Source organism: Gossypium hirsutum, chromosome A05, assembly GCF_007990345.1.
Source record: "Gossypium hirsutum isolate 1008001.06 chromosome A05, Gossypium_hirsutum_v2.1, whole genome shotgun sequence".
Classification (NCBI taxonomy): Eukaryota; Viridiplantae; Streptophyta; class Magnoliopsida; order Malvales; family Malvaceae; genus Gossypium; species Gossypium hirsutum.
In genome coordinates, this window is record NC_053428.1 from 29,940,367 (window position 1) to 29,966,698 (window position 26,332).

At 34.0% G+C, this 26,332-nt stretch overlaps 1 protein-coding gene across 4 annotated transcripts; it reads left to right on the forward strand.

The window, feature by feature from the left end:
* The first annotated feature begins 5,566 nt into the window (after window positions 1-5,566).
* On the forward strand, window positions 5,567-26,279 carry LOC107957536 (protein SABRE). 4 transcript variants are annotated; one of them, XM_016893070.2, is made up of 23 exons: window positions 5,567-6,058; window positions 6,480-6,591; window positions 7,816-8,094; window positions 8,690-8,892; window positions 9,112-9,334; window positions 9,882-10,049; window positions 10,149-10,226; window positions 11,635-11,898; window positions 12,587-14,704; window positions 14,873-16,730; window positions 16,961-17,067; window positions 17,338-17,694; window positions 17,908-18,026; window positions 19,820-20,066; window positions 21,041-21,265; window positions 22,320-22,459; window positions 22,834-22,906; window positions 23,860-23,961; window positions 24,051-24,200; window positions 24,346-24,636; window positions 24,728-24,895; window positions 25,298-25,658; window positions 25,787-26,279. In XM_016893070.2, the coding sequence occupies exons 1-23, from the start codon at window positions 5,994-5,996 to the stop codon at window positions 25,900-25,902; spliced, it is 7,824 nt and encodes a 2,607-aa protein (XP_016748559.2). In that variant the 5' UTR covers window positions 5,567-5,993; the 3' UTR covers window positions 25,903-26,279. The 4 variants fall into 4 exon arrangements, with proteins under 4 accessions (XP_016748559.2, XP_040968089.1, XP_040968091.1 ...); XM_041112155.1 differs by lacking the exons at window positions 5,567-6,058; window positions 6,480-6,591 and adding an exon at window positions 7,152-7,413; XM_041112157.1 differs by lacking the exons at window positions 5,567-6,058; window positions 6,480-6,591 and adding an exon at window positions 7,153-7,395.
* The last annotated feature ends 53 nt before the right edge of the window (window positions 26,280-26,332 follow it).

The window sequence follows — 26,332 nt, forward strand, 5'->3', positions numbered from 1 at the left end:
TTTGAATTTGACCCGATCTGTATTTGAATTAAAAAACCGAACTTGAACATAAATTTTATCTTGGAAGTTGTGCCCTAAGTGATTTGAAGTCGAAACAATTCAGTGTGCGTTGGTTTCAAGTAATTTTACATTTTACACTAATAAGATGATTCAAGGTTTTTGATAATTTTATCCTAATTTTTAAATATTTAGATTCATTTTATATAATATTAAATTAAGATAAGTTCTACTGTTATCTTCGTTTTTACCCGCACTGCATCAAACTTGAAAATGGTTACCTTTTTTTCATGTAAAAGATAATTTTATGAGAGTTTCCCTTCATTTTTATAATCTTAAAATGGCTTTTAGTTAATCACCTTAAATGACTGTATGTTCTAATTCAAATGGGCAACCCATTATGATGGATACGATAGTATTAAGAGATCTTTTTCTTCTTTTATTTATTTATTATTATTTATTTATCAAGATTCATACTTTATCCACATACCGCGGCTTCATTTTAATTCGCTATCAATACAATTATGTTTCAAACTTGTTCTTCCATTAAGAATTTTGGTTTTAAAAATTAAAATTAATGTAATCTCCATAAGATACTAAATCATAGAAGTGATTGTATGGACATACCTGTAATCTTTTATATATATATATATATTTGTGTATGCTTTAATGAAATAAAGTACTAGATATTAATTACTAATTTAAATTATTAGTTAATCTCACTTAATTAGATATATTTCACAATTTAACTAATGTATCATGTTTTATGTAATCTTATAGATCTAGCATGCTCATTAAATATATCCCTAGAAATTAGTTTCATAACCTGATCTGTAATCAATTTTTTGTGTAATTATGTTCTGTGTAAAATTTCACTTGAAAGGAAATAGTCCTTGCACTACGTTTCTAGAGAGACTAATCAGATAGTAGATGCTTTAGCAAAAATGGCTCTATCAAGTGATGAAGTATTGCATATGTTTGAGGAACCTTTTATGAAGATTAAAGAGATTTTGAAAGAAGTCTTTTCTTCAGATAAATTAATTATGAATATTTCTATGTAATTCTTTGTTTTATTTTAAAAAAATAAATTGATATCTATTTGTTTAGTTTTAGAATAACATTTGAAATATTTAGTGAATGCAATCACAACTTATTTATCCAATTCACTATCACTCCTCATGCATTTTTTTAATCTCATGATTCAAGAATGTTTTAAGTCAAATAGCCTTTTAGCACTATAATTGAAATTGCTACAAACTCAACTTTCGTTTTGGACAATGCAATATAAGTTTGGTTTTTGTTAGCCTAGGATATTGCACCATTATTTAAGAAGAAACATCCAAATTCTGGTTTTCTTCTATTCAAATTTGCTCCTTAATCGTCGTTCACATGCCTATCAAATTCTTTTCTCATCCTTATTAGCATAATGAATAATCTATGGTGCCTTTAGATATCTTAGTATTCTTTTAACTGTTTTTTAATGAATTTTAATCTTGATTCGATTGATATCTTCTCATTAATATTACAATACGACAGATATCAAACTTTGCATACATTGTTATAGACATGAGCCCTACTACTACATTGGTTTAAGAAACTTTCTCCATTTGAGGATTTCATTAGTTTTGGACATATTCTTGTGCTTAAGCCTTTACCTCTTGCAACAGAAGTATTAATTGACTTGCAGTCTTGCATTCTAAATCATTTAAGTATTTTCTTAACATATAGAGTTATTAGGCTCTTGAGTTTTTACTCGCAAAATGTAAGATGTTCTGCCTTTCATTTCAAAATTTAAAGATAGCCTTTTTTTTATTTTATTTACCATTACAATATACTCTTTGCCAATTCCAGCCAACAATATGTCATCCACGTAAATTGATAAGATTACAAATTTGTCACTGTCTCTTTTAACATACATACCGTGGTCTTCATCAATTATAATAAAACCATACAAAATGATTGCTTTATGGAATCTAATATATCATTGTCTAAAATTTTGTTTAATACCTACACACTTTCTATTCTTGACTTTTGTCAACAAAGCGTATTGGTTATTCCATGTAAATTTATCTTTTAGCTCTTCATTCAGAAAAAAAACAGTTTTTTTTTTGATGTAATTCCAAATCTGAAAAAAAATCTCTTTAAAGTCAATTCTCTTTTGTTGAGTATACATTACGAATCATTTTGATTGTCCTTTTAGACTTTCCGTTAATTTTGAGAACTTATTTGTTCCCAATCACTTTACATCCCCTGGGTAGAACAAATGATACCCAAACATTTATTTTTATCTCAATAACTCCATTTTTTTCCTTCATTGTCTTCATACACTTATCTTTTACATTAGAAGAGAGAGCTTCTGACATATTTTTAAGTTCTTCATCTTGTGGATTAATCATAGAAGTTTTTCCTTTTATGTCAAAATGACGTCCAGGGGATTTTTCACGATTATTATTCCTAAATTGTGGTTCTTGCGAAAGAAATTCAACATCTCTTATTAAATTTTCACTTTGATGAGATACCATCTTTACATTTTCAAGAATGTGTAACAATGGATTTAAACTAATAAAATTATTAGGATCTTTTATCTCATAAAAAGAAATATCTTGTTTAATCTCAACACTACTAGAAAAATTGATTTCTAGAAATGTGGTGTCTTGAAACTTAGATTCGATGACATGCCCACTTTTTTAGTCACCTATAAAGACACCTCTTGAATGTTTAGAATATTTTACAATATACTCCTTTTACCTCCTTGTCATGTTGATGAGTATGCTAATGTACCTAAGCAACACAATCCCAAGGTCTTAGGTTATTATGATTAGATTTTCAACCGGTCCATAATTCATAGGGAGTCGATCCAATAGATTTAGAGAGTACTCTATTTAATATATAATTAACTGTCAATAGCGCATCGACCTAAAAGGTGCTAAGAAAATTTCTTAATCTATCATGAACCTGATCATTTTTAAAAATGTTTTATTTTATCAGATCACTACATTATTTTATTATAGAGTTTTTGAAATGATTAACTGCCTATCTTTTTTTTTCATCACATAAGTTGTTGAATTAATAAGACAAATATTTATGCACTCAGTCAATTTTTAATGCTTTAATATTTTTATCTTATTCATTTTCCACTAAAATAGCATATTTTTAAAAGCATTCTAATGTTTCAGATTTGTTAGAAATCATATAGGCAAAATTGAAGTATGTAAAGTTATCCATAAAAGTGATAGAAATATACTCCACTTCGTGCCCTAACATTCATTAGGCAACAAATATATATATTTTTTCCAACTAGATAATTTGCACATATAATTAGGTTAACTTTTTCGATAGTGCCTAATAATCCCCCTTTAACTAACTTATGCATTCTATGTTGTCCTATAACAATTTAGCATGTCAAATATTTACATCCGTGTTTAGAAAATGTAATTATTCAATTACTATAATTATTAATGTTACTATACAGAGGTGAATTTAAGGGACTGGCAGGGCCCCATCTCCCTTAAAATGTAAAATTGTTATTTAAATTTTTAAAATTTTTAAAAATTTTAAATTAATAAAAATAAAATTACACTTTAGCCTTCCCTAAAATTATAAAAATTCGATTTAATCCTTTAAAAATTATAAAAATCTAGACTATAAAAAATTAGAATTTTATTCACCACTTCTCCCCTGTTGCTACATGATGTGTAGTCAATATCCAATTTAATGAAACCATTCAACAAATATCCAAATCCCTAATAAATTTGTGCCAAAAACAAGTATCTAAGAATAAATATAAAATTCCATCTTATCTTAGCGGTAAATATCACCTAAGACGAGGCAAAAAGAATTATGTAATAAATTTATAAAAAATAATAATATAAAAAGCAAATACAACTTTAGTTGAAATGTTTAAATTGTGATGGTGAAAATTATAATTACTTGTGTTTAAATATCATAATTCTCATTATGAGTATGTATTTTTCTAGATTTATTAAAATGTAAAAAGATATAAATACACTAAAAATAATATTTGTTCTTTTGTAAAAATGAATTAATTTTTAGTAATTTCACAACTGCGTTGAGACCCACGAGTTACGGGTGACACCAACTCAGTCAAATGTTTTATATAGTATATATTATTTAAATAATAAAATAAATAATTTTAATGCAAATAACAAATAACAAAAAATATTTTTTATTTAATGGCATAGCTTTTAACATAAAATTGATTAAAAAAAAGAGGGTTTAAAAGTTCAAACTTTAATATTTATTTAAATTTTTAAAAATAAAAATTTATATAAATAAGTTTTTTATAGGTTAAAAAAAAACCTTTTAATATAATTTCGATATCGAATAAGCTACCAATTCTGCATCAATTCTATAATTTGATACTTTCTCACAAACAAAATCCAATCCCCACAGAAGAGTGAATGTCTGATTTCGCTCCAATCCGTTGCTTATTTATTATTTAATGTATATTTAATTATTATTCATAAATTAATTTTCACATTCAATGCTTTATTTTTAAATCATGATAATTATTATATTAAATATTAATAAAGAAACATAATAGAATTATCTCATAAATGTCACCACTATACTCAAAAGTTCAGGGCATAGGATTTAAAAAAAAATTAAATTATTTTTCATTAGTATTGAGAGAAAATTTAATTTAGGCATAAATAATTAATTTGAAATAATATTAAATTTTTAGTTATACTAAATTAATATGAATTTAATTAATGCGTAGTTTGATTGGTATTATTGTTAGTACAACATTTTGGATGATATGTGGATTTGAATGTCTTAAAGGTATAATATCTTTCACTTTTAAGGATCAGGAAGGATTACAAGTAATTTTAATAATTGTTAAAGTACTTGAAAGGTCTTTATATTATAGGAACTTGATCAAATTAATTTATCTATTGTTAGATGGATCAATTTAGTAAGTCTAAATTGTAATAATGTTAACATTTACTATAAAAATGTTTTGACAATTATTTTTTTCAAACGCACTTTAATTTAAAACAAAATATTTCATTTAAATAATTATAAAAACTTTAAAAATATTATTTCTGTTTGATAGTTAATGTTAACTCAGGCCATTATAATAGAGGGAACTTTCACCTTTTAATAATTGTATAAAAAATAAGATTACTTTAGTAAAATTAAAATTCAATTCTTAAAACTTAAAATAAGATTTAGCTTAAATCTATTTAGTTCAAAATTCTTTTAAATTCTCACTTTCGAGTCCCACATGGAGTAACTTATATTGGAGCTCTACCATATTTATATTTAGTTGCTGTCTAAAAAGTTAACTTGATCCGGGATGAGGTATGTTTGAACTCTGTTTTTTTTTTTTTTAATATTATAAATTGGGGAGGAAATGACAACAACTTAATTTGAACTTTTGGGTGCCAACAAAAGAACAAATGATAGCAACGGGATTCAAACTTGATCTTTGTGGTGCTAACAAAAGACTTAACCACTGCTCTAAATTGTGGTTTGTAATGGTAACTTCTGTCTGAAGTAATCAGATGTATAAATTTTGTAATTGCGCATTAGGTATTTTTGTGCTTAAGTAATTTTTTAAAAGAAAAACACCAAGCTTCCCCGTACCCTCAGACCATGGGATCCAAACCCCTGGCAACACTACCAGAAAAAACGGACAGAAAAGAATAACAGTCAGTCAGTCCATTTGATCACTGAGTACCTCACGGATCGGATCATCTATCATGTTTCGACTCTCCCTTCCGAACGTTGCGCTTCGAAGACTCGGTCTCATTTCCTCAGATAAACTCTTCCATCGCTTTATATTTTTTTGGACACTCATTTTCTTTAGGTTTTCCTTGCCTCCTTTTACTCTATTTTTTTTTCAACTTAATGTTATTATGTTCAGAGGCTCTTATTCTTTCCCCTTCATTGCTCTTCTTTTTTCGAATTGGATAATTTGATCGGATTTTCTACCATTTCTTTTACAATTTAAATTTTCTCGCTGGGAAAAAATGGGAGCCTTGAGGATTTTCTTTGGCCTTTTGCTGATTACCGTTACATCGTGGATAGTGTTCTTGTAAGTACATCCATTTTTTTTCACTTTTCTTGTGTTTAATTTTATATGTGAAAATGTCTATATGATTATTTTTATTTTATTTTATTGCCTGAAATGCTATTTGAATCAGCTTTTCGCTTATGCATTTCGATTTTGTTATCGTCCTTTAGTGTTTGTTGGCGTTGTTTATAATTGTGGTCATAAAAGCTGTTTCGTATGCTGTAAATTTAGTTACTTACAAATTTGTAAAAGGCGCTGTCGATTTATTTCTTCACTTGAGCAAAATAATTCCAATGAGATAATTATGAAATTGCTTATGTATGTGTGTATGTATGTAGGTAAATTTCTTAATGATGGTTGTATTCTGTTTGAACTTTGAAGTGATGCATCATCTGTGATTGCTAAAATTTATGTTACTTATACATATTATTTGACTTTACAGTTATGCTTTGAAGTTGCTGTTTTGGATTCTAAGCAAGACTGTGGGAATATCTATTGAATTCCAAATTGGAGGATGGAATTGTTTGAAGGATATTGCGGTGAAGTTGAAAAAGGTCTTTCTTGAATTTCATTTGGTTGTTTTGAGCTTCAATATTCTGTTAAAATAGGACTCATAAATGTACGTTACTTTTAAAGCCTCTGTTTGTCACTAACACCAGAGTCCCTGAATTGTTGAACAATTTCACTTTTTTTCTTTCATTATTCAATTTACTCGTTAAGCTATCTTGTCAGAAAGGATGGAAAAGTGAGTTTGAAAGTCAATTCACTGGCATAATGGGAGAAATGAGAAATAAATTTATATTTTTCTCAAATGTTCTTCAGTCAAGAAAAGTGGTTGCAAAGAGTGGGATAAATGTTATTTCATTTGCTTTGTAGTATGGAGAATAAGAGGGGAAAGTGTAATTAGTTATTGCACGTACATCTCTTTTTTTTTTTTTTCATAATTTGATGTTTTACCAAAACTAAGAGGAGGGAAGGGAGGCTAAGTAGAGAGAATCTAATCTTTTTGGCTGGAATTCGGTTGAAGTTGGAAAGATGGGTAGTTATGAAACAAGTAGAAAGCTGGTGTCTCACATATTCTTCCCGACAGAGTACTCCTTTCTTTCCAGTTTCCTCTTGCACCTTTCTATCATGTCACTTCTTGTTGGAGTATTTTGGTTGAAATGATAATATGGAGTATTTTCACTGAACGAGTGTCATGGATCTTTGTATTGATCTTTCCTTTCGTGTGGTGTCCTCCGGGTGGAGTTTTCTCATATATAATGGGCCATCCCACTTGGCATATTACTGCAATGATGAGCTGCTTTGTTTGCTGTCAGCTTATTTGCATTATTTTGTCCTAGATATGGCTTTGCAAGGTTCAACTTCTACCTATGGTAAAATCTTATTTTGTTCTTACATGGAGCACTTGATCACCATGAATCTTTAATTTATATATATATATAGAGGTCAAACAAATTCAACTTAAGTCCGTACTTTACTCTTTCCTGAGCCTTCTGCACCTCCATTCAGAGTTATAAGTGAACATATAAATAATTAAATGATGAATGACAGTAAATAATTAGCTTTTGGCACGGAATAGGAGCTTGTTTTTGAAGCCAATCCTCTGTATTAGAAAAGTTAAAAGTAGCCTTTAAAAAGCATGAAGACTATCTGGATGTTGCTTCAGTACTTCCTAATTTAGTATCGTATCCTGCTTTTCGTTCCAGCTACTATTTTGCAACCTATGTCCCTGTTCATAGTGTTCATCATGTTTTCTTTGCTTGGATAATTTTCAGGGTGCTCTTGAATCCTTAGTGGTCAGTGAAATTAAGCTCACTTTATGTCAGCCCTCGGTTAAACTTGGGAATGGCATTATTTCTAAGAATCTGAAGCTGCAGTTGGTAATAAGTGACCCAGAAATTGTATTGAGGCCTAAAAGTAAAAGCTCTTCAAGTAAAAGCTCAAAGAAAGCTAAATCCAGTAAACCTCGCTCTTCAGGCAAGGGCAAAAAGTTGATGGCTGTAGGTAACATTGCAAGATTTTTGTCAGTTTCTATTACAGATTTGGTTTTGAAGGTAATTAGTCTTTGACCCTTCTCTTTTTCCATAAAGTAATGATTCAGCTTTTATATAATTCATCTGCAGCACATAGCTTTTTAATGCTTTTATGATGTGGTTGTGTCTGTTTGTTTACTGGAATATATGTTATATAGGGAGGTCGGGAGAGTGTGATGGGAGACAATGTTTAATGTTATAAGTTTTGCAAATTGGTTTTTGATTTCTAACGTTGTTCTGATTGAAAGCTATCAATTAAGAGATTCAATAATAACTTTTTGTTGGTCCTTGTAAAGCGATATCACATGTGTGCACTGTTTGGAACCTCAGTTGATGTTGGAGCATGATTTTAGTAGTCAGTAGACATATTTATTAGCTCATTTTCATAAAAAAAACGAACTTTTTAAGAGTTTGATCTTCTTCAGACACCTATGTCATGCATGCTTTATCATCTAGTTAAGGCTCAACAATCTCTAAATTGCCCGGTTTCACATATATCCAATGCCAACGTATACTTAAATGAGTTTATTTTTTTCCCTTTATCGTTTTTTTAAGTTGTCCTTTTCTATTTGGAAGTTTGTGTACTCTAAGTTAATTTTATCTTGAAATCATGCAGACACCTAAAGCAGCTAGTGAAGTTAAGGGAATCAAACTAGATATATGTAAAGATGGTGGCTCTAAACCCAACTTGTTTGTTATATTACAAATATTACCCATTTCTGTCCAAGCTATTCAGCCGCTCTCTGGTGTTATGGAAAAGCCTTCTGCTCCTTCTTGCTGTGAAGAGTTTTCTTTCTCTTGTGAATTTGGCAATGATGGGTACTTCTTTTCTCTCTGAATTTTTTATAGAGGCCAAATAATTCCAGCTCATTAATCTTTGGCAAAAGTTCTCGTTAGTGATAGTAAAATTTTAGTTGTAGCATAAAGCTCTGTTGGGTTTCGTTTCTGTCTCGTACACATAATCTCTACTTAAACATGTATTCCTTGCTTTCGCTTTTGCTTTATATGCTATAATATTCTATATTTAATTTCTTTCAGGGAAGCTGGTTTAGTTGTCCGAAATGTGGACATTAACTTTGGAGAGATTATTGTAAACCTCAATGAGGAGCTGCTCGCCAAGAATAAGAAACCGCCAGATGTTTCTTCTCAAACTGATAAAGTTAAAGAGTCAACTGCTGATTCCTTACCCGCTAACAAACCTGATAAGAAGCAAGCTGCAATTTTAGCATTGTCAAAGCATACTTCTATTTTTCCGGAAAAGGTGTGTGCTTTTACTCATCAATAGAGATAGGCTTGTTTTATGTTTTCCTGTCTTCTAATGTTGGAAGCCATTTTCTAATTATATTGAAGACAGTTCTCCATTATCAGAGTGCAAAAACTTTGATATTGGCGCTTGGTCATAATTGTTTTACTCCATCTATCATGAAATTTGTTATGTTAATGATCTATTGGTTGAACAATTAAAGATGTAGTTCCAACCTGCTTGGAGTAACTGCTTTGGTTTACTGTTGGTGAGCTTAAGAATAGGCTGCCAGTTTGCAGAGGTAATGAGGAAGCTAAGATTGCAAGAAATTAAATTAGAGTTCTGATGAAAAATGGCATTATTGAGATTCTATACCCTATGGAAGATGGTAATTGTTTGTCTGATGGAGCCATATTTTCTTTTGTTGAATAGTGAGAATTGAGAATTAAAATGTGTAGCTCAGAGACAATGCTCAATTTACTGGAGAAGATAATGCTCAATTTATTTGACTGCACTGATGGTAAGTTCGTATTATTCATTCATTTTTCTTTGTTGTCTGAGACAGATTTGCTTCAACTTGCCAAAACTAGATGTGAAGTTTGTGCATCGGGAACATGATGTTGTTGTTGAAAATAACATCAAGAGCATTCAGTTGAAAAGCATCAAATCAAGATCAACTGAAGAAGTGGAGAGTACACGCATTGATGTTCAGTTGGAATTCAGTGAGATACATGTATAGCCATTACTATTGATGTTACAACTCTGTTTTAATTGTAACTATATTCTTGCATCTCTGCCTATTATTGACATTGGTTTTTCCTCCCGATTTCAGCTTCTTAGAGAATCTGGCTCTTCTGTATTGGAGATAATGAAATTTGGTGTTGCCTCTTTTGTCAACATCCCGGTACAGGTAAGTCCTGTGAAATCATGGCAGGTTGGTGTCTTTGTTAAGTTGCGACACTGCCTTTGTTTTACAAGAAGGTAAAAATATGTTTTGACAACAAATGCTGTCATCAAGTTTCCATTTGTTTTATTTATTTACGTTATGTCTTTTACCAAGTGGTCTTAGATGAGTATGAATTCAGAAACTATCATTTTTAGTTGTCAAATCTGAAAATCTAGGATCTGGCATGGCATCGGCATTTTATGTTGTTCATATGTCAGGCATTGTAGCTTAATAGAAAATGAATATTATTCTGTTATGCTCTTTTGGCGGATTTAATTTGGATTACCGGTTGAGTAATTTCTATTTGGATGTCTGGGCCTTGTATATTCCAAAATTTGCTTGCATAACCTGAACCAAATAGAAATTAAAAAAAAAAAAATCTTTGCATAAACCACACCAATTTAACCTGATGTCGTCTTTTACAATTGTTAGCATCTGTCTCTTACCCACTGGGAAAAGATAAATAAATATTATTTTACCAAGACTCTTCTCCCTAAAGTACCTGTATCAGACATCTGTGTCCTACTTATATTTGGACAAGGTATGGGGTTATGATTCTCTGTATGTATGGAAAAAATTAGAAATAGTTCAGTGTACTTACGTCAAATACATTACTGCTCACATTCACCCAAAGTCTGGATAATATAGCTAAATACGACCCAACTTGACCTGCCTTTAAATGACAATGACTTATAAAAACAAAAATTGCCCAGACTGGCAACTTCTTTTAGAAGAAAAAACATTATTAGTTCCCCAGATAGGATCTGGGTTTGATCATTTTAGCCCCGATACAGTCAAGGGAGTCAAATTTCCCACATTGGTGAATGGTTCCCCAACCCAACTGATTAAACTAGCTGGTTTTTGGTTCTTGGAGATCATCTTATCAATTGTAAAAGCAAACTACGTAATATAGTTACATTTAGCAATTCGGACTTCTCTAGTTTCCTTTTTCTGTTCATTCCGCAGTTAACTTGGATGTCTAAAACGGGGTTGACTGCTTATATTTTGGTCCCTGTTAATTGATGGAGATAGTAGGTTTTCAATCTGATTGAAAAGGAAGTAACTTTATCATGTTTAGTTTTACTTAGCCTGTTCTCTATCTTTAGTTTATATATGTGTATATATAAAAATCTGATTACTTCCCTGGTTCACAGACAGACTATTCTCATCACCTCGTTTTTGTTTGGGAGTAAAGGAAGCCTTTCTTCCCCTCTCATTTCTATCTAGTTCTCCTACTACCTGTTTATTTCTCTTTTGCTTGGTAGCATTGTATGTTTTAACATGTGGACTTGTTAAACATGGTGTGGGTGCCACATTTTAATTTTTGGGGTTGGTTAAGTGGCTTATTCTTTATAATGCTGTTGCTTTTCAGCCAATCTCACCTGTTAGAGCTGAAATTGATGTTAAGTTTGAAGGGATTCGGAGCACTGTTATAATGAGTAGTTTAAAGAGATTGTTGAAGTTGAAACCCCCTAGTACAGGATCCAAAAAGAAAGCAATGGTTCTTCAAGCGGAAACATCTACTATTGAGAAGCCACAATCAACTGAGCCCAAAGCGATCATGTGGAAATGTACTGTCTCAGTCCCAGATATTACAATTGTGCTTTATAGTATCAGTGATGTGCCGCTGTATCAAGTAAGCAACATATATCTTTTTTATGTTGGGTATCTGGGAAATGACAGAACCTTCATCTTACAACTCATGTAGGATGCATAATCTGCTAGTTATCTTTATTATTATTATTTGCCAGAACATTGTTGGTATTGTAGGATGCATCTGCAGAATAGAGTTCTTTAGTTTCAGTTGATCTTCTTCTTTTTTCTTTTCGCCAGATAATCATGCCAAATATTTAACTTATTTTACTAGAACTTCTGATGCATAATCAAGTGTTTTTTTTCTTCTAGGTAGTATTGTCAAGTCAATAGTTTTTCTATTAGGCGATGGGAACCATGGCCGCCGTCTATATAATAAAAATGCTGGTTTCACTTTTAAAATCAACAGATTGCTAAAAGTAGAATCCTACTTTAACTGTTTTACAAAACTCCAAATACAAAAAAGTTGCTCGTAGACTTTATCCAACATGCTTGGATGCTTATGATGGTTTTGCTGACGTAAGAAGTTTCTTTGTTATAGATTAGGTTGTAGGATATCTTAGTTCCATCTCTGGTCACACTTATAGTTTATTTGCTTTTCTGAGAAACATGATATGTTCGGTCTGTTCCCTTTTTGGTGTTATTCACTTTTTATGCATCAATTGATTTCTGTTTGCCTTTTGGAAAAACATTATGACTGGCACCAATTTTTGTTTTGATTTCCAATGCAGTGCTGCTTACTGTCAACATATGTGCTTGCTAACGACATTTCAAGCACAGGAATCGCAGTACATGCAGAACTTGGCGAGCTGAATTTGCAAGTGGCAGATGAAAATCATGAATGCTTGAAAGCAAACGTTTTCGGTGTTGAATCAAATTCAGGTTCCTTACTGAATATAGCAAAGATTAGTGTAGATTGGGGTAAAAAGGACATGGAATCATCTGACGATGGTGGCCCTAGATGTAAATTAGTTCTTTCTGCTGACGTGACTGGAATAGGCCTTTATTTTACATCCAAGCGAATAGAATCACTTATAGTAACAGCCATTACCTTTCAAGCACTCTTCAAAAAACCATCTTCCGGTAAGAAAACAACACAGAGCAGGGCAGCGCGTTCATCAAAGCCATCAGGGAAGGGTACTCGACTTATAAAATTTAATCTTAAACAGTGTTCAGTTAGTTTTTGTGGCGACGCTTACTTGGAAAACACAGTTGTGGCAGATCCCAAGCGAGTAAATTATGGGTCTCAGGGTGGTCGAATTGTTATTAGTGTTTCAGCTGATGGTACACCACGTACTGCGACTGTACTGTCCACAGTTTCAGATGAATGCAAGAAATTAAAGTACTCTCTTTTGCTTGACATCTTTCACTTTAGTTTGTGTGTCAACAAGGATAAACAATCCACACAGGTCGAGCTTGAAAGAATCAGATCTATTTATCAGGACCATCTCGAAGAAGATAAACCAGACAAAAAAGTTGAATTATTTGATATGAAGAATGCAAAATTTGTACAACGCTCTGTTGGCCATAAGGAGATAGCTATTTGCTCTTTGTTCAGTGCTACTGACATCTCCATCACTTGGGAGCCGGACATGTGTCTGTCTTTTGCTGAACTTGGTTTGCAACTGAAAGCACTGGTTCAGAATGAGAAGGCTAAACACAAGGGACCTGGAAATGAACACGCAGATGATGTCTCCAGCGAAAAAGATGCTGAGCAGAGGAAAGAAGTCATTGGGGTGGAATCCGGTCATGTTGATAAACCAAAGAAAAAAGAATCTGTTTTTGCTCTTGATATAGAGATGCTAAGTATATTTGCTGAAGCTGGAGATGGAGTTGATGCATTTGTACAGGTTCAGTCAATTTTCTCTGAGAATGCCCGCATAGGGGTACTTCTTGAAGGACTGATGCTTAGTTTCAATGGAGCCCGGTTATTGAGAAGTGGCAGAATGCAAATTTCCCGTATTCCCAATGTTTCCAGCTCATCTGATCCAAATGTACCAGTTGTCACTGTGTGGGATTTCGTGATTCAAGCACTTGATGTTTATATTTGCTTGCCTTTCAGGCTGGAGTTGCGTGCCATTGATGATGTTGTTGAAGAGATGATACGAGCTTTGAAGATTGTAATTGCCGCTAAAACTCAGCTAATTCTTCCTCCGAAGAAAGATAACCCGAACCCGAAACCTAAAAAGCCTAGTTCATCAAAATTTGGATGTGCAAAGTTCTTTATACGCAAGCTGACCGGTGAAATTGAGGAAGAACCAATCCAAGGATGGCTTGACGAGCACTATCAGCTAATGAAGAAAGAGGTCATTGAGTTAGGTGCTAGGTTGAAATTTTTTGATGATTATATTTCGGCCAATCAGTGTCCTAAAACTACTGAAACTAATGATTCTTCTTCTGAAAGAAGGGTCCACTATAATGGAACTGAGATTGATCTGCAAGATCCTTCAGCAATCCAAAAAATGAAAGACGAGATATATAGACAGTCTTTTCAATCCTATTACTTAGCATGTCAGAAGCTAAAACCAGCGGAAGGCTCTGGTAGCTATAGGGAAGGTTTACAGTCTGGTTTTAAGCCAAGCACTGCAAGAGTTTCTCTTTTTACTATTTCAGGTACAGACCTGGATGTGACCGTGACAGTGATTGATGGTGGAAATGATGGGATGATAGAGATTATAAAGCAGCTTGATCCTGTCTGTCGTGAAACTGAAATTCCGTTTTCCCGTCTATATGGGTGTAATCTTCTCCTAAACGCCGGCAGTCTAGGTGTTCAGATAAGAGACTATACGTTTCCTCTTTTCTCTGCTGTTTCTGGTAGATGTGAAGGCCGTCTTGTGATGGCACAACAGGTAAACTCCTAGGCTAGCTCCCTTCCCCTTTTTTCTCTTGTCCCATTCTAAATGGAAAGATAACAATATTTGAAAATCTTCTTTATATGCCATTCCTTTTCTGAAAAAGAGGGAGGGTGGAAGGTTGCTGATCTTACACTGATTGAAATAATTTTATTTGAATTTTAGGCAACAGCTTTTCAGCCCCAAATATCGCATGATGTCTTCATTGGGAGGTGGAGAAAGGTCCGCATGCTTCGTTCAGCGACTGGTACAACTCCACCAATGAAAACATACACAGATTTGGTTTTACGTTTTAAAAGTGCGGAAGTGTCCTTTGGGGTGGGATATGAAACGGTTTTAGCTGATGTCAGCTATGCATTCACTGTGGCACTTCGTAGGGCTAATTTAAGCAAAAAGGGTCCTGGTCTTCCAGTGCAGCCAAAAAAGGAGAAGAGCTTACCATGGTGGGATGACATGAGAAATTACGTCCATGGAAACAATACTTTAATCATTTCTGAAACTAAATGGTACATTCAAGCATCTAGTGATCCTTATGAAAAGCTTGACAAACTTCAAATTATTTCTGGTCCTCTGGAGATCCAGCAATCTGATGGCCGTATTTATAGTTGTGTAAGGGATTTTAAAGTTTTCTTGAGCAGTTTGGAGAGTTTGATAGATAGTCGCAGCTTAAAAATTCCTACCATCGTATATGGCCCATTCCTAGAAGTGCCAGTCTTTAGCCTTGAGGTTCTAATGGATTGGGATTGCGATTCTGGTTATCCCATGAATCATTATCTGTTTGCACTTCCTGTAGAAGGGAAGGTTCGAGAGAAAATGCTTGATCCTTTCAGATCTACTGCACTTTCTCTCCGATTTGACATTGCTTTTAAAGCCCCTGTTCCCCCATCGGACAAACAAACCCCTTCAGCATCAGATTCCACTGTTGTGGATGGAACTGTCAATGAGGCACATTGTAAGGCTGAGAATGTTTCAATTGCATCACCAACATTTAGTTTCAATGCACATGACCTAGCTTGGTTAGCTAAGTTCGGGAATTTAATGATTTTGCCTCCTCACAAAATCCGTTTGTTTGCTCGGTTTCCTCGTTTTGGAGTTCCACGAATTCCTAGATCAGGAAACTTGCCATTAGATAGGGTGATGACAGAAACAATGTTCCGTTTAGATTCTACGCCTACTTGCATAAAGTATAAGACCTTTTCTGATGATGATCCAGCAAAAGGACTGACATTTAGTACAACAAAGTTTAAAGTTGAAGTCTGTTCCAGCAGGGGTAAGCAAAAATTTACTTTTGATTGCCAGCGTGATCCTCTTGATCTTGTTTACCTGGGGGTTGACCTTCATTTGCTGAAGGGTTTCTTAGACAAAGAAGATTGCACTAGTGTCACAAAAGTAGTTCAAACTTCTCAGTCTGCATCCATGGAGCAAGTTCCTACTGAAAAAAGTAATTCTACGAGTGGTTGCACAGAGAAGCATCCTGATGAAGGATTTTTTTTGTCAGCTGACTATTTTACAATAAGAAAGCAGTCCCCAAAGGCTGATCCTGAAAGCTTATTGGCGTGGCAAGAGGCTGGGAAGAAACATCATGGAGTGACATATGTCAGATCTAAATCTGAAAAAGCGAGAGAGTGTGACGAGCATGAACAGTCAGATCCTAGTGATGACGATGGATACTGTGTGCTTATAGCTGACAATTGTCAGCGTATTTTTCTTTACAGCCTTAAAATTCTGATGAACGTAGAGAATCGAGATGCTGTGAGGTCTTTTGGTGCTGCATTAGGCAAAGCACTTGTACCTCGAAAGCCTTGTGCTTCTCGGAAGTATAGACAGAGGAAGTTACTCGAGGAGAAACAGAGACTTGCTGAACAGAAACTTGCTGAACCTGAAATGCCTCAAGAGGATGCTCTGAAGTCACCTTCAACAAACAATGCTGTGCCTTCCCCTTCTCAAAATACGGAGACATTGGGATCAGGTTCATCTCTACCGCAAGCAGCTGGAATGGAAAATTCATCTACTGCTGCAGTTGGTATGTCTCATGCTTACTTTGAAATTTTGGTTTTGACGCATTAAGATTGAGATGCATATATTCCATGTAATGCTAGTGCGGTTATTTATTTCTGAATTCATTGGTCAATTGCTATGGATGTCATATGCATCAAAGGCCTTTTTTTTTATGGTTATCCTCATTTGGCTAAATTACATAAACTTGATTATTTTACTTCCAAAGGTTACAGCAATTTGTATGTTTTACTGTAGAACAAGCCAAAACTGAAAAGGTTGATGGTTCTGAAGAGGAGGGGACTCGTCATTTTATGGTGAATATTATCGAGCCTCAATTCAATCTTCACTCTGAAGACGCTAATGTGAGTTATGACATTTTTGCATCTTATAAGCTTATCCATTCTTTATGATGCATATCATAAAGAATAACTTTTTATTGTAAGTTTCCAGAACATTTCATATTCTTATGAAATCTTTGCTTGATTTCACTAGCTATATGTTAGGGAGATCTTACAGTACATTCTGATCTGTATGATACAGGTGTATAATGTTTCCCTTCTTAATGATTTGTTGATAGTTATCATCTTGTGCTAACCATGTTTTTGATAATATTACTTCTTCATGCCTATCAGGGGAGATTTCTTCTTGCTGCTGCTACCGGTCGTGTTTTAGCCCGATCTTTTCATTCAGTTCTTCGTGTCGGCTCTGAGGTGATTGAGAAAGCACTTGGTACTGGAAATGTTCAGATTCCTGAAGGTGGGCATGACATGACTTTGAAACGCATGGAGTTTTCTGTGATGCTGGAGCATGTGCAGGCTCATGTTGCACCAACTGATGTGGATCTTGGTGCTGGAGTACAATGGCTTCCAAAAATCCGTAGAAGTTCTCCAAAGGTCAAGCGTACTGGTGCTCTACTTGAAAGGGTGTTTACGCCTTGTGATATGTACTTCAGATTCACAAGGCATAAAAGTGGAACCCCAGAATTGAAGGTAATGTGATGCTTACAAGGTAGCTATTTTTGCAAAGATGTCTGTGTAAGTATATTGGCACATAATTGATTATAAGTAAAGAAGGGATATATTGTAATAATAATAGTATTAAAACTAAATCTTTTGAGAAGAAAAGACTGTGTTTGTTTTTTTGAGCACTAGGTTTCTCCTATATTGAACTTGCATGTGTTTGTTATTTTAACTGTGTTGCAGGTGAAGCCGTTAAAGGATCTCAGCTTTAACTCTCAGAGCATAACAGCTTCTATGACATCTCGTCAATTTCAGGTTATGCTGGATGTATTAACCAACCTTCTCTTTGCTCGGGCTCCCAAGTAAGTACATGCCCCAGTTGTTTGCCTTTTGTTTCTTTTAACTTTTTTACAATGCCTCTCTTATGAAATTGTAGTATGTGCATTATTAATTGCAAGAGTTTCTGCATTTTCATGTACTATGTCATGGTTGGAATTAGGGGTGAGCGTTCGATCGAATCGAATGAAAAAATTTCGAGTTAATCGAGTTGACGAATCATATGTTATCATCCTAATTTGATTTGAAATTTTCTCGAATCAAGTTGAGTGAGATGAATTCGAATCGAATATATTTGTTCGAGTTAAATTTTAAAAAATAATTTTGTGTCCTTTTAACCACTTTCACCCATCGTAATAAAATTTGTCCACCTTAATCGAATTTTTTATTAACTTTCATCATCTCATAATTTATTTATTAATCTTTTATATACGGGTTAGCTTCTTTATTTGTTTAGTTGTTTCAATTATCTTCAGATTCTTGTCACTATGTATTTTGTAATTAAAAAATATATTAAATGTAAAAATGTAATTTTTTAATAAAAGTTATTTTAAAGATAAAATGTGAAATTGGTACCAATATAAAATTTTAACATGAATATTTTATGGCATAATTAATAATTCAATTTTAATATAAATATTCAATATGACTAAACAATTTAATAATATAAATAGTAGATATAAATAAAATTATTATTATTTATGTTTAGTGATCTTTTTTGGATAATTTTGATTTTTTATTTGAGAGTAAAAGGTTTGGGGAATAAAAGTTTAAGGGAAAGTAAACAGGGGGAGTAAAATTTTAGAGGGAAAATATTAAAAAAAATTGGGGAGGGATGGGTTTGGGGTAGATGGGAGGTGGGATGGGAAAGGAGTAAAAGTTTTGGGGTAAAGTGGGAGGGAGTAAAAATTTTGGGGGAAAATAAAAAGTTTTGAGGGTTTTGGGGAATAAAATTTTGAGAAAAGGAAAATGGGAGAGTAAAATTTTGGTGGGAAATGGATTTTGGGTAGATTGGGGGGTTGGGAGGGAGGGGAGGGGAGTAAAAGTTATTGAGAAAAAGTGGGAAGGAGTAAAAGTTTTGAGGGAAAAGTAAAAAAGTTTGGGAGTTTGGGGTAAAAATGTAAAATATATAGTTTGATATTCGAATTATTCGAGTTATTCGAATTCGAAAACTCAACTCGATTCGAACTCGAAATTCGAAAAAAACATTTGAGTTGACTCGAATAACTTGATTCGTTTAACTCAAAATTCGAATTTTTTATTTATTTTTTCGAGTCGAATCAAATTTTGCTCTCCTAGTTGAAATTTAATTCATCTGTTAGCAAAATGCAGGACTAAAAAGAAATCTTTGTTCTCCATTTTTATTCCTTTGAAAGAAAAAGATCTGCAAATGTATATTATTGTAATAGTGTTTCTAAGTAGACTTCATCTTTCCTGCTTGTGTTTAAAAGATAGATTAAATATTTGTTTTGGGTTATTTTAATCAATGGTAGACCAGCTATGTTAGACTACAAGGATGGTCAGGAGCTGGGTTTTCTTAACCTTACCCGGCCTCCTTTTAAATTAGCTTAAAAACAATAAACATATTTTGTGTTTATATCAATCAAAGTCTCTTTACACTTGTTAGCTAGTAGTCTTAAAGAGAATCTTTTTGAAATGTAACCTATTCTTCAACATTCCTCATATCTGTTATTTGAATGCAATCATCTCTTTTGTTAATAACTTAAAGCAGTTGCATAATCTCAGCAACGGAAGAATTTTTTGGTATTTAATATAGTTCTCTTCTTTCAAATTAATTAAAGTAACATGTTTAATTCAGGCCTCAAAAAAGTTGGTTCTCTTGTCCTGGAGAAGATGATGAAGATGAAGAGGAGGCGGCAGATGCAGTGGTTCCTGATGGTGTTGAAGAGGTAGAACTTGACAAAATCACTCTTGAGCAGAAAGAATGGGAGCTTAGGTTGCTACTCAGTGACATTAAGAAGATATCTATTCATTGTGATACTTCAGGAGACAATCCAGAAAAAGAAGGTGATTGGTGGATGGTAAATGGTGGGAAATCAATTTTGGTAAGAAAGTGGACCTTGTTAACAGTCTCTAAATGTCAAGTTTCCATGTTTGCAGAGTTATGCTCTCTCTCAATGTTATTAAATTTAGAAGGTTAATATTGTTGTGGAGCCTATATTATGAGCCAACTCATATTAGAAAAGTGGAGAGCTGAACTTTCCTGTGTTTCACTCCATCAACTCCAATTTAATGTGATGTGAAAGAGCTTGAAACATTGATTCCCAACCTCAGCTTGTCTGGGAAATCTCTCATGATCTTTGTTCCTGAAAATATATTTCCTATGACTCCCATAAATTTCTTTCAGCAGAGAATGCCCTTATTGGTGAAGGTAATTAATAGTGATGTGAAGTTTAACTAAGATGCATCCTATCTTACTGGTTAGGACTGAATTTTCGTCTTGGCATCCTGCCTGAACCAATTTCTAAGGTTTTTCCTCAGCTGTTATACCATCAAATTATGAGTATCTGTTATGTTGGATAATTTCCTTGAAATGAGGGTCAATCCCCTATCCTTTGTTGGACTATTTTTTTCCAGCATAACTTTTTGAATGTGGAAAGATACTCTACCTACAAGTATAGAATCGTGAAATCTAGAAAAGGTGATATTGACTTACATAACTCTGCAAATCTGGCATTTATTTAAAAAGCACTTTGGAGTTTAAAAGGATGTTTGTTGAGTTGCAGAGGCTAACTATGGGGATAAGACTGGACCTTGATACGGCATTTTGAAGTTGCTACAATTGCTGTTGGCTTTCTTTTTAGTTTTTTTTTTTTTACTGTATCTCCTGTTATATGCACCTTTTATTGCAACATTATTAGTGGAATCAATAGTCTGGGCAGGGATTCTGTGTTCTTCGTATTGGTCTACTAAGATTCCATATACCTATTTGTTTATCGGTCTTCTAAGATTCAATGTGGATTGATCGTTATTCTTTAGTACACAATAGATTTCAAGCAATAGAACTTGATTTGTGTAGGTGCAAGGGCTGAAGAAAGAACTTGTTAATGCAAAAAAATTTAGGAAGGAAGCATCAGCAGCCTTACGGGTTACAATGCAGAAAGCAGCTCAGCAACGGCTAATGGAGAAAGAAAAGAACAAAAGCCCATCCTGTGCCATGCGAGTTTCTGTGCAAATTACCAAAGTTGTGTGGAGCATGCTTATGGATGGTAAATCATTTGCTGAGGTAGAGATAAATGACATGGTGAGTTCCTTTGCTTTATGCTTATGCTATTGAAGTATCAAATGATATCTTTCTTGATCTTTTCTTGGAGGTTGTGTCTTCAAATAGATGAGTCGTCCTGAACTAACAGTGATTACTGTCAGTCTGTGTAGTCAAGCCATGTGCTTAGGCTCAAACGGATGGAGCAAACCTCCTATCTCTTGCAAATGTAACAAATAAGAATTAGAAAACAGCTCCTTACACCCGTCCATGCCTCCCTTCAATCAATCAATAAATATCAATTCTAACAAAAACAATTATCAGGTTGATTAATCCATAAATTATATTTTATTCCAGTTTTTTCCATATATGTTTATATATATCATCAATAATCCAGGAACTAATATACTGGTTATTTTCTTAAATCAAAAAAACTGGTCGTTGAGAAACTCGTTAACAATATTAAGGAATCCAAGAAAGAATTGATAAATATATACATATATTATAGTCCATCTTAAATGATCTATGGCACTTGCTTCTTAATTCCTAGGTGGAGATTTCTTAAGGCAAAAAAAAGGCAGTATTCGATCTTATTTGTGAGCCTTAATTTTATTTGATAGGTGAGATAATACATTTTTTAAAGGATAAGTAGGGATGAAAATATCCATTTATATCTTGTTGAAGGTGATATGAAGGAAACTAAGAGCTCGAGTTTAATGACTTTTATTTAGGTCTGGTTGTACCTATATTTGGAATACATTAGAAAATGATTGGACTAAGCTTCTTAACTTGTACTAACAAAGTTATACTCATTGAAAATATTAAATATATATGTATTTGATTGATTTCTCATTTTAGAAATTAGCACCATCCGCTTCATTGGTATGTGCTAGTCATGTACATAGAACCTTAGACTAGATTGAGACCGGTATTGTGTTTTCCTTTTGATTGCTCTGTTTTAATTTGACGTTTGGTTTCTTTGTTGTTATTTATTGAATTATGGTTTAATTGAGGTCTAAATTCCATACGGAATTGCTATTAAATAATGTTTGCTTTTGAAGATGGCATCTTACGGTTTTGTCTCCTGTTCATGCAGATTTATGATTTTGATCGTGATTACAGAGATGTTGGTGTGGCTCTATTTACAACTAAGTCTATTATTATAAGAAACTGTCTGGCTAATGCAAAGTCTGATACACTTTTATCAGCCTGGAATCCTCCTCCAGAATGGGGAAAGTACATACATTTTCCGTGATTATGTTGCTGTGGTTATGCCTTTGTGTTTTCCTGATTATAATTTGTGACTACTTTTAGAATATTTAATTTTTCCCCTTTCAAGGTTTATAGTCATTTTGACTACACGCCTCATCTAAAACCTATGAATTCCTATGCTTTAATGCACAATTTGGCGCTTCAATGCCAAAAGGACCTACTCTTATATTTACTTCTATCTTATGGTCCTCTGCATTTGCCATTTATGCTATCTGAAACTTGCTTATGTACATGATCATTTTCCTCTTGAAATATCCGTGTGAAGATTTTGGATTAGATACCTAAGCTTCTTGTAAAAATTCTTTAGAAAATCATGATATCAACTTCCCTTTTCGCAGAAATGTCCTGCTCCGCGTTGATGCAAAGCAGGGAACTCCAAAGGATGGAAACTCTGTTCTGGAGCTTTTACAGGTAAAGTTGTTTTTTTCCCTTTTCCTTTTGCAGTCATTGTTTATATGTGTGAGCATTGTATATTTCGAACAACTTCAATACAGAACATCTGAAACCATTATTAGCTTTAATATGTCACTCGGTCCTGCATGAGTTCACAGATTGTAGGTTGATTTAACCAATGATCTGGTTCATATGTTTGTTCTAAGCTGGATCCACTTCCTCATTTGAAAATCTTGATTACATTGTTTATGTGCATCTGGATGTCTTTATACCATAGGTACACGTAGAATATCCATGGAGAAGATATGATAACTCTTATACTATACACAAATACGTATAATCTCACACATTGTCAATCTTCTCTATATTTTCCCTTTGAGCTTTTCTTGCAGAATAGATGAAGGACAATTGTACTAAAAAGTGAGTTAAAAGGTTGTCTTAGCTTTGTGATTATGACCAAAATAAGTGCATGCAGGAAATAAGATGACATCTGGAATTGATACCATCAAATTGAGCATGCATTTTTAAGCATAAAAAACTGTCAGCAATTATGGTGAAATAAGATTGTAAAGAGGAAACAAGAAGCAAGGTTGACAGAGAAGAGAGACAGATTTTGATGATCTTGCTTTCGGCCCTTGATTCCTTAAAACCGAGTTTGAGAGCGTTTAATGATTAGGGTCTTGTATATAGTAGTCGGTTGCAGCAGATGCACTAGTTTAATGGCATCATGGTTTTAGGAGTGGCCATGTTGATTGTGGAGGGGCTTTTCTAATTCAATGGTTAACTCCGTAGTGCTTAGCGTACAGTTGAGAGATATTACTTTTTTGTTCGTCACATGCAGACTTGCAAGTGATTTATATTATAATTAAGCAACTTTTGTCGTATTTGTGTATTAGATCTTAGAAGCATTTGTGACTTTGATGAACTACTGTTAAGAACAGTTGAGACAAGCTATTTCTTTTGTGCTGTAGGTAGATATATATCCGCTTAAGATTCATTTGACTGAGGCAATGTACAGAATGGTGTGGGGATATCTCTTCCCGTCAGAAGACCAAGATTCGCAAAAACGAAAGGTTAGTTTTGGGCTTTGGATCTTTGAATGTGTAATCAATTTTTAGTGCAACTGGTGATTGTCTTTATGCTTGGAACTTGGGAGATGCAGGAAGTTTGGAAGGTCTCGACAATAGCTGGTGCAAGACGGGCAAAGAAGGGTTCCATTGATGCTTCATCAGGCAGCCAAGCATCAAAGGAGTCTGAGGCATCTTCCAAATCGAATGTGTCCATTACCGATCAGTCAACAGATTCCCCCCGAGTGAGCATCGTTTTGTTTCTCTACCTTGTATTATCGTGTAAACTTATTAATTTGTTTAAAGCCACTAGGTTCCCATAGAGGCTTTGGATCTTTATATTTCTACCGCTGAAATTTACATAAGCTCTTTTTTGGAGCCCACTTGCAGACATCAAAGTTGCCAGACCTAAAACCTGGCACTGGGTTGAGGAGAACATCTTCTTTTGACAGAACATGGGAAGATACTGTTGCAGAATCCATAGCAAACGAACTTGTCCTGCAAGCTCAACTACTTGATGATCAAGATGAATCCTCGAAAAATAAATCAAAAGACGCGAAATCTGCTAAATCTGGTCGACCAGCTCAAGAAGAGAAGAAGGTCGTTGGAAAACCCATTGAAGAGAAAAAAACTACTAGGCCTCCGAAACTGATTGAATTTCGCAATATCAAGATAAGTCAGGTTGGTTCAGATAACTTTAATTGGTTATCTCATGTTTTATATTGCTATTACTTGTTTTCAATTGTCATAGATTTCTATGGTTCTGCATTAGGTTGAGCTGTGTCTTACGTACGAAGGGTCCAGATTTGCTGTAAGTGACGTCAAGTTGCTGATGGATACATTTCACCGTGTCGAGTTCACCGGAAGTTGGAGGAGACTGTTCTCTCGAGTTAAGAAGCATGTTATATGGGGGGTCCTAAAATCTTTTACTGGAATGCAGGTAAGGAATCTTATTGGTACTCTGGTAAACCTACCTTCAAATCTCCTTACTTTGAATCTTCTCTTACTTTTAAACTTACCTGTCTCAGTTCCCTCTATTTGTTGGTTTACGACTGGGAGATTCTAATGCTTCATTTCATAATGAACTATGATGATAACTGTTCCAGTTCTTTATTTTTCTTGAAGCAGCCATTTCCTACATATATTAGACATGATACGGGTTATGCCCTCCAAATATATGAAAAATTTGAGCTCACCCATATCGAACACATTCCATGTCTAAGACTCGCATTGAACCCGAGAGGGCAACGTAGGAGCTCAATTTATTTGTTATAACCTATATACAGTAAAGTTTGGAGTGCAAAACTGCTGACTTTCCTTTTAATTATTTGACTTTTGGTAGGGTAAGAAATTCAAAGACAAGTTACACAGTCAACAGCCAAGTATAACTAATATTCCTGATGGTGAACTCCATCTTAGTGACAATGATCAGGCTTCTCAATCTGATCAGAAATCGACGACCTTTCTTAAGCGTTCAACTGATGGAGCCGGTGATGGGTTTGTTACTTCCGTTAGGGGTCTCTTCAACAATCAACGGCGCAAAGCCAAACAATTTGTGCTACGAACTATGAGAGGTGAAGCAGAGACCGATCGCCCGGGAGAGTGGAGTGAAGGTGAAGCCGAGATCTCTCCATTCGCTCGGCAGCTGACCATAACCAAAGCTAAGAAACTTATTAGGCGGCATACAAAGAAGTTTGAGAAAGGTATTCATTTGTTTCGTTCAGCTCATTCTTAATTTCATTTAAACACTAAATTCTTGAGTGCTTTCCATACCAGGCATTGAAGGGATGAAGTTTAGACTGACTTTGTACTGGTTCTTGTTCTGGTTCAGGTTCGGGTGATCAAGATGCATCTCCAATGAATACTACCGATCCAGCTGCTTATGAATCTGACTCTTCTAGCGGATCCGAACTCATTGAGGAACTTAGTAGGGTTCAGAAGAAATAGATCCATCTCTCATCTAACAGAATTGAATTGCTTGAAGACTTTGAGTAGGAGCAAACGCTACATACACGATCCGATACTATGCCTGATCTTGAAAACACTCATGACCGTAACTGCAACCTTAAATTGCTGATCTTAATAACTTGAGTTTTGGAAAATTGAACGTATTCCTCTGCATTGGCTATGGGATGATATACCCTTTTGCTTTTTTCCTAGTTCTACTGATTGTTGTTTGAATGTCTTCTTTTGTTGTTTGAAGTGCTTCAGGCAATTCAAATCTGAAAATTTTGTAGCTTGAATTAAATAATTTATTTTGCAATAAAAAATAAATGTCAAAGTCCCTACCCTTTTTCTTTGGGGTAAAAGCTTTTATCGTTGAACTTCTTTCTTACTAAAAATTGGCTCGCCAATCTTTTTCTTTTCGTTTTCGTTT

What these genes read in the sequence shown, in the direction of transcription:
- LOC107957536 (XM_016893070.2), top strand. Translation starts at nt 5,994, where the DNA reads ATGGGAGCCTTGAGGATTTTCTTTGGCCTTTTGCTGATTACCGTTACA. An exon ending in TTGCGGTGAAGTTGAAAAAG is followed by an intron (nt 6,592 to 7,815) that starts GTCTTTCTTGAA and finishes GATAATTTTCAG; the next exon opens with GGTGCTCTTGAATCCTTAGT. An exon ending in TTCACTCTGAAGACGCTAAT is followed by an intron (nt 17,068 to 17,337) that starts GTGAGTTATGAC and finishes CATGCCTATCAG; the next exon opens with GGGAGATTTCTTCTTGCTGC.